The 8,129-nt window shown below is 35.5% G+C and overlaps 1 protein-coding gene across 1 annotated transcript; it reads right to left on the reverse strand.

The window, feature by feature from the left end:
* Nucleotides 1-3,033: 3,033 nt before the first annotated feature.
* Nucleotides 3,034-6,587, reverse strand: LOC149208873 (alpha-galactosidase-like). Its single transcript, XM_089394164.1, has 15 exons — nucleotides 6,463-6,587; nucleotides 6,320-6,378; nucleotides 6,135-6,191; nucleotides 6,013-6,047; nucleotides 5,787-5,890; nucleotides 5,594-5,669; nucleotides 5,443-5,501; nucleotides 5,153-5,218; nucleotides 4,979-5,062; nucleotides 4,788-4,852; nucleotides 4,583-4,665; nucleotides 4,183-4,273; nucleotides 4,038-4,087; nucleotides 3,568-3,708; nucleotides 3,034-3,123 (listed from the first exon to the last, which is right to left on the reverse strand). Exons 1-15 carry the CDS (start codon nucleotides 6,585-6,587, stop codon nucleotides 3,034-3,036), a joined length of 1,185 nt encoding a protein of 394 aa, XP_089250290.1.
* Between the last annotated feature and the right edge of the window lie 1,542 nt (nucleotides 6,588-8,129).

An 8,129-nucleotide genomic window follows, 5' to 3' on the forward strand; every position in this document is an offset into this window, starting at 1 on the left:
GCCTTGACCTCTTCCTCTTCCAAAGGACATCTGGGTCTTGAAGGCTTGCTCTAGAAATGAGTTTTTATTTCTACTCAATCTCTGCTCATGTGTTATCAGTGATGCATGAAGTTCATCAACTGAAAAGTTTGTGAGATCCTTTGTCTCTTCTATGGTGGTGACAATCACATCGAACTTTGAAGGTAGGACCCTCAATAGTTTTTCCACAATCCTCCTTTCTTCAAGACCAATCACATGTGTGAAGAATGAGTCAATATTGTCTGACTCCTTCATGCACAGATTCCCAAAATCTCTCCTCAGCAACTGCAGTTTTGCTGTCTTCACTTTCTCCATGCCTTGATAGATTGTCTTGAAAGTTTGCCATGCTTCTTTGGATGTCTTAGCTGCTTCTATCCTTGGAAACACACTCTCATGCACTTCTTGATACAAAAATACAATGGCTTTTGAATCCTTCTTATTGCTCTTCAATAGATCTTTCTCTGCCTGAATTAATCTATTAAACTCATCTTCATCTCCTGGTTCTTCAAACCCATATTCAACAAGTTCCCATAAATCTTGTGAGGCAAACAGGGCTCTCATGGTTATTGCCCAATAGTCATAGTTTTTCCCATTAAACTGTGGGAGCTGAGTACTAAAAATACCCATGCTAGTGCTGGTGCTCGAGCCAGCCATTCCTTCCACTCTAAACTATGCTTCAAATATTTGACTGTGTATTTAAAAAACACTGACTGTCTTCAACAGCTACACAAAAAACTTTGAGAAATACCTGGATCCTTTCTTGACTGATTCTTCATTCTACTGGAGAAGCTGCTGCAGCAAAAGAACCTTCTTTGACACCTTCAAAGAGCCTGGACAAGCTCTGATACCACTATTGGGAATTTTCTGGTAAATTCCAAAACAAAATGACTGAATAGAGAACAATGCTCTATTTTTGCCACAGGATAAAAAATTTGTTTGCTGGAGATGAAGAACAAAGTTTCACACACCAAAATAAACTTGTATTCATTAATCAAAATTGCCAGTCACAAATTTCTTCCTCTGCTAGAGGGATTTCACAAACACTACTTCAGATGCACAAAAAAATTTACTCTCTTTCTCACAAAATAAAATCAACACTGCTGTGTAATTTTTCTTTCATTCATATGCACTGCTGCATATTTCAAAATATGTCTTCTCTGGGAAAAATTAACCCTAACTTTTTACTTTTTCATACGCTTTGCTGGGTATTACAAAAACTCCAAAACAACAACATTACATTGCATATGTTCTAAAAAAACATTACATAGTAAAAAAAATTTCTTCATTCGCATTACAGCGAGTTTTCACATTACTATGCAATACAAGACAAAAGTTGACTTTTTTTTGTTTCTTCATTCGCATTACAGTGAGTTTTCACATTGCTATGCAATACCAGACAAAAGTTGAAAAAACAAAATACACCCGTGAAAAATTAAAAACATTAAAAATTAAAAACTTTACCTATATCTACTGACCACACTACATTTCCTAATTACTTCAGCATGGCCACAAATTAAATTTGGGATAGAAGGTACTTCAGCCTCAATTAATTTACTGATACACTGAAAGTCAAAAAAAATTCACTTTTCACTTCACATCCACTGATAAATGCTTCGAGGTGCAGGTTTGATCATCAACCGTTCAAACTTTACGTTCCAGGGGATTGGCGGTTTTGAAACCGTACGTCAACTGTAGACACGTGTCAACTGGTCGCCCTCATCGGAGCCCCCTCCAAAAATACCAGCCAGTGTGAAAGGTGGTGCGGGGAAAATACCGGCGGTTTTGTGGAATTAACTGCGCTGCCGTCGCTGTCCCTGCACCGCAGTTGAAATTATATTTCAACACGAGAGAATGCCAAAGCTAAAACATTTAAACTTCACATTCAAACTTCGCCTATCTCCAATGTTCTCGAACAATGTTTAGCTTGAAACTTTACACATTAAACTGTCCAATATTGTCACTTGCTGAAATTTTAACAGTTTTCAGAGATACGATGAAATCTTAGAGATCAATATTGTCCCTTGTACAAACCTCGACGGTTTCTAGAGCTGGAGGAGATATTAAGTTCAATATTGTCCCTGGTACAAATCTTTAGCTAACATCATTATTTCCCATGGTTGAAATTTTAACGGTTTTTTGGAGTTATCCAAATATCAACAAATCCTGTATCAAAATATTTGACCAAATATCCATTATCATAAACTCCGGATTCCATTTTTTTTTACATAGACCGAACATTGCTTACATGGAATACAATTTCAGAATTATTCTTCACTTGGTTTCAGCCCTTAACGGTTTTTTGGAGGTATCAAAATCTCAACAAATCCTATATCAAAATCTTTCACCAAATATCCATTATCATAAACTCCGGATTCCAATATCTTTTTTACATAGACCGAACATTGCTTACATGGAATACAATTTCAGAATTATTCTTCACTTGATTTCAGCCTTATAAGAAATGAACAGGAGGGGGTTAAGGAGGGCCCTTTATTATTTATTTTTAGGTACGAAATAATTGTATATAACTTCAATTACAATATTTCTTTATGAAAGCCTAGGCAACAATTTTATATAACTTCAATTACAATATTTATTTATTAAAGCCTCATGCATCCCACTTTGGTTGTGCATGATATTATGACCGAGAAAAACTACAGAACCTTTTTTTAGAAAGAAAATCTTGATATTATATTGAGGAAATATAGAAACAAAATGTTCAGATAATTCTGAATGTGTTTGTTGAAAAACTCCTTATAGTATCGAGACAGCATCTCAAAACCAAGTTGTGCAGATAACCATCATGAAAACATGAACCTGATTAACAGCATTTACAGAAGGAAAACAAAACCCATAGAAACCATTCAGCTGATCGGGAAATAAAGAAGAGACACAGATGATAAGACAAATTTGGCGGATAGAGAAGAGTCCTCAAAAATTTAAGCAATAGCTTAAATTATAATTCGACTATGCTTCGTATTCTTAAGCAGAAGAATCCGTTGTTCTGCCTAAGATTTAGCCCGAAATACGGTTGAGAATGTACATTTCGCAACCATGTGAAGAAACGTATGATGTTAGGCTGCCACTTAAATTGCGATATTTTTGCTGCAATGTCAAAATAGAAGAAAGTCACTATCAGGCCACTCTCTAACAATACATCTGCAATCTACCCTCTCCAACCCCTTTTAGGATGCATTGACTTGATCCAGAGATTGAGCCTTCAGGTGCTCCCAGACACAAGTCCCAGATCAGCAGCTCACACTTACCAATGCTTTACATATTTGCCTCATACACTTTGGCAATTGTTGGGTTCAGGCTTTGGGAAGCCCTATAACCAAGCTGAGCTGCTGATTAGAGTATTGTGTGTCAGGGCAGATGAAGGTTTGTTCTCGGCAATGCATCCAAGAGGGTATTTGTACCCAATTGTTTCAGTGAGGTACGTATAAGATTATGTGAAACCCCACAGAAGTACCCGAATTTCTTTGTGGTACTTGTAATAATGATGTGGAAAAAGGAATATAATACGGAAAAAAGAGTAAGTAGTCATACAGTCCACAAGTTTTTAGCTTGAACAACTGCATCATTGGGAAGGCCAATGTCAGTCCATTTGGCGGTAATAGATGCCGGCGAACCACTTCTGTTCCATAGGACTATGGCAACTCTGCGGTTGGACAGCGGCCCAGCCCAAACCTGCATACGTTCAGAAAATATGTCAGATTTACCATACATAAATTGAAAATGTAATCTATACGCAAATTTGGTATTTTTTTTTTAAATATGATATTCTGGGTGTTTGAACTGTTTTTTTATAATAGAAATGGATTTAACACCACCCAAAATCTTGATTTCCAAAAATTTCTACCAAAACCAAATGGGAATTCCTTTGGTTTAAAATTACATATATCAATATAATTGGACATGATGAATGATTATATACCGCACGGTATGAAATTTATAAATCCAGAGAGTGAATTAATCTCCGTGGAAATTAAATATCTAACCTACAAATGAATTCATACCTCAAGGTCTCCTTGCTTGCTGACTTTTTTGCCTTGAACTCCTAATGGATCTGCAACAATCCAATACAGTTTGTAGATATCGAATAACACGATCAACTCTGAAATATACACTTCGATCATTTTCTTGCAATTCTATGAACCTGACCTTGGTTGACACTAATGACATCCTGGTTGCCTAAAATCGCTAGAGTTTCAGACGATGCAGACCTTATATCACATCCAATCACCAGGGGTGCCTGTAGGATATCCGATTTGATTATCTTTCAGTAGTAGATCATGAAAGTACACAGCTTATGAAAGAGATTGTCAATTTATAACTTGTAAATAGGACGTATAGAGAGGAGTGAACTCGTTGAATGTCCATCAACTCTTCTGTTATCATTTCTTTTGACTGTTCTATTCTGTTCTTTTTCCCTTTCGATTTGTTTTTTCTAGTCTTGTTTTTCGTTCAGCTATTATCACAAAGCTCTATAATAATCTATTGCAAATTTTTCAATTATTTATTAAGTTTCTAACCAGATATTTTAGAAGTTGTAGATTGTTACCTTCATTAAAGCCCATATGCTGAAGTGTGACACATATTCGCCAGTGTTCAAATTGGCATTTCCAACCTCCAACATGTCAGGATCTGGTTCAAGGAATCAAAAAATACAAAGTGCAAATTGGAGATATCAGATTGGAATTCCTCATAGAATTATTAGCATCAGCATTATGACCATTTACAAGATATCCAATGAGCTTTTAGTTTACCGTTCCATCCACCAGGCCCTGCATATGCTGCCCACTCGTTATTCTGATCAGCTATTGATGTGATGCTAAGAGAAACCATTTGAAATCAGGTTATTAAAGTGGAAAATTACATAAAACACCAGAATGTATATTGCTCAATTTCAAACATTTAGAAGACGCTATTCTTTCCATGAATCTGTTCACTCTCTCACATTTCCCAATTATCTTTAATGTCTCCTGTAGTTCTCCAACTGTTTGCTAGTTTGGGTGCCCAAGTTGCAGGATTCTCCTGACCCCTGCCGAATCAATATACAACAAACCAAGCTTTTGGGTTACCATGCTTTTTCGATTAAACTCAGACACTACTGTTTACAAACGCCCCTTACCATTCACACATTGAATAGAATATCGGGCGGCCTGCCTCGCTAAGAGCCTCACTCATTTTTTGGTACCTGTATATTTCCCAGATGACACCGATATTAGGTAGAACTCTAGACACATGTATATGGAATTCCATACTATATTAGATAGAATTCTAACACAAGTATAGAAATAGATAGAATTCTAGACACATGTATGGAAAGCCTGTCCATGGAATTCCATGCTAGTATTAGATAGAATTCTAACACAAGTATAGAAAGCTCGTCCATCAAACACAAGTAGAGATAGTGTGTACCTATCGTAAAGATTTATGCCCTCATTATTGCAGTTATCATATTTCAGATAGTCTATCCCCTGAACATAGCCACCCTTGTTAGTATTGCATTGATGGGATGCCTCAACAAATCTATGATAAGAAATGAGAAAATCTATTGACAGGAAGTTACCCATGATGCAAACGTTCTAGCATCTTGCTCCTCGTGTCCAAGGGAACCGGGCATGGTAGTAGCGCATGTAAGGGTTCTGGCCAAGTATACCAAGCACAAAATTAACTGAATCAGCAAGAAAAAACGAGGAAAATAAGATTATTGACGTAGTAAAACATGGTTTAATTTATCTAATCTAACATATTAAACTGACCCAGCATCAGAATATATTCCAAGCTTGAGTCCCTTAGAGTGTACGTAGTCTGCCAGTGCCTTCATGCCCGAAGGAAATGTTGAAGCTTTAGGAACCAGATTACCCTGACAATATTGAAGTTCTGTTGATCAACAATTACTGCCTCCAACTAAATAACTCAGTCTAAATCAAGGGAAGAAACGCTATAATTTGACTCTTATCTGTTATGTTGAAACTATTCTAATACCTGCGCATCTCGGCTCAGCTCAGCCCAAGTGTCATCTGAATCAGTTTAACAATATAGAATTAGCTACTTGGTTACTGGTTGTTAGTTCGTAAACAGAAGACATGAAAAATATGTCAAATTACCTATATTCACATATTCATATCCGACCCTTGATAATCCAGTGGAAACAAGTGCATCAGCTGTATCATGCAAATTCACAAGAAGCACTGAATTAGAAATCCTATTCTGAGTGAACTATAAAGATTCATTATAATGAAAAAAACCAGCCCCCAAAGATGACTGTTTACAAGCCAGATAAACAAGCTACCTGTTTCACGAATAATATTTTCATCGATGTTCCCGCCAAAATGATTGTAATTGTTCCATCTGCGTAACTAAACACACCCACGTCAATATAGGCTTGTATCACAATTATATATCATTATAGCAGAGAGTCCTAGAATACCTTACCCCATCTGAGGCGTTCTGCCAAGCCCATTGGATGATAAATGCCTGTGAATTGTACCAGCTGCATTGGCCCGATTCCACAAGCCAATTACAAAAAAACCCACCAGCAAAACAGATGCTATCTTCATATTTTCCTGATAGGAATAAGTGCACCGAACTGTTTCTATGATACGCAATCCTAAACTGGCTTATATGGCTATTATGGGACTCTGATTCTATGGGACTCTATGATTCTAAGCCTACTGGCTTTTATACATAGTGTGGGGCTCCGTGATCTCGTTTTTTGGGGTTGATTAATAGGAACATGGCCTGATACCACTAAAGTTGGCCTGATACCACTAAAGCATCCTAATCCAACCACCGCGAAAGCATGCTAATTCGATAATCGAATAAAGAAAATCATTATTGTCACCATTATTTTATTTTAATTAATGAAAGCTTCCACGTGCTAGCCACTCCCGAGATATCGTTAGGTATTTGCTATTTCTCCAGTAAAAACATGACAGTCATTTACAACTTCAATATCCACTGCACGTCATCTTAGATAGACCTCCGCATCTGTAACGCTACAGAGTATGAACGAGGCTTCTGCTGCATTTCTTGCTAGAATTATGAGGAAGTTTGGTATAAGAAATTCTTGAAAACTGTGTTATGACTCATGAGTGATGCTTAAGAATTGGGAACCTGGTTTTTAAGGCTTTATTAGCACTGTTAGGCTCTACCACGGCTAACCCTCCGGTCTGTTCTGAGTCCTGACTTCTGTGTTATTCGTCGTTGCAACCGTCGGAAATCGCAGAGACGCAATGTATCCCATGACGCTCTCCCAACTTAAAACCATATCATGAAAGTATGTAATTATAAAAAGAAATTTTTTGAAAATTAGGTTATTTTGAAAATCTATTGTTACGATCACATGAGATATAATTATTTTATAAATTTTAAAAAGTCAATTATAACATACATGCTGAGAATTGAACTCACGCCATTCAAAAAAACTAATTCTTTACCAATTAATAAAAAAATATAATATTATTTAAATTATAAAATGGAATACTATTATTAATTTTATCAAGGTCTTAGTGGGTAGATGATATTTGGATAATACAAACCATTTTAATTATATTTTTTGACTGCATAAGTAAATTTTTATGGGTTAAATCTAATTTAGATAAAATAATAATATATATATTAAATTTATTTTTTAAATTAAATAAAAAGATTAGTTAATAAATGAGTAGTTTTTTTTTTGGGGGAGTATTTTTTAAATAGCAATGTTTTTTTATTAATCACATTATTAAGATTTTAATGATCTAATTAATATGAAAGATATTATTATTTACAATATGGATCACAAAAGTCTTAGAACTAGTATTTTTAAAGTTTGCTTTTAATAAGAATAGGTAAGGGCTTGCATGTTTGAGTAGGTAGTTTTCATAATTCAAGTGATTAGAAGTTACTTAGGGTGTTGAATTACATGTTTGAATTTGGTAGTTTATACAATTTAAGTGCTTGATAATTTTAGAGGTATTAGATTTGAATAAAAACATTTTTGGAAGAAATCACATCAGAAGAATTAAGTCGACTTGTTTCTAACCAACCTATGTGATCCATCATCAGGACAAGATGTGATATTAGTATTTAAGCTTTTGTGATCTATATTCTGAATAAAA

The sequence above is a fragment of the Pinus tabuliformis genome, chromosome 1_2, assembly GCF_031772625.1.
Source record: "Pinus tabuliformis cultivar Carrire ecotype Pingquan chromosome 1_2, CPIR1, whole genome shotgun sequence".
NCBI classification, from domain to species: Eukaryota; Viridiplantae; Streptophyta; class Pinopsida; order Pinales; family Pinaceae; genus Pinus; species Pinus tabuliformis.

Bases quoted from the DNA above. Each gene is read 5' to 3' on its own strand.
- LOC149208873 (XM_089394164.1), bottom strand. From the start codon at position 6,587: ATGAAGATAGCATCTGTTTTGCTGGTGGGTTTTTTTGTAATTGGCTTG. The intron at 6,048-6,134 runs GTAATTTGACAT...AAACTGATTCAG, and splicing joins ATATGAATATGTGAATATAG to ATGACACTTGGGCTGAGCTG. The intron at 4,666-4,787 runs GTAAACTAAAAG...TCCTTGAACCAG, and splicing joins AGGGCCTGGTGGATGGAACG to ATCCTGACATGTTGGAGGTT.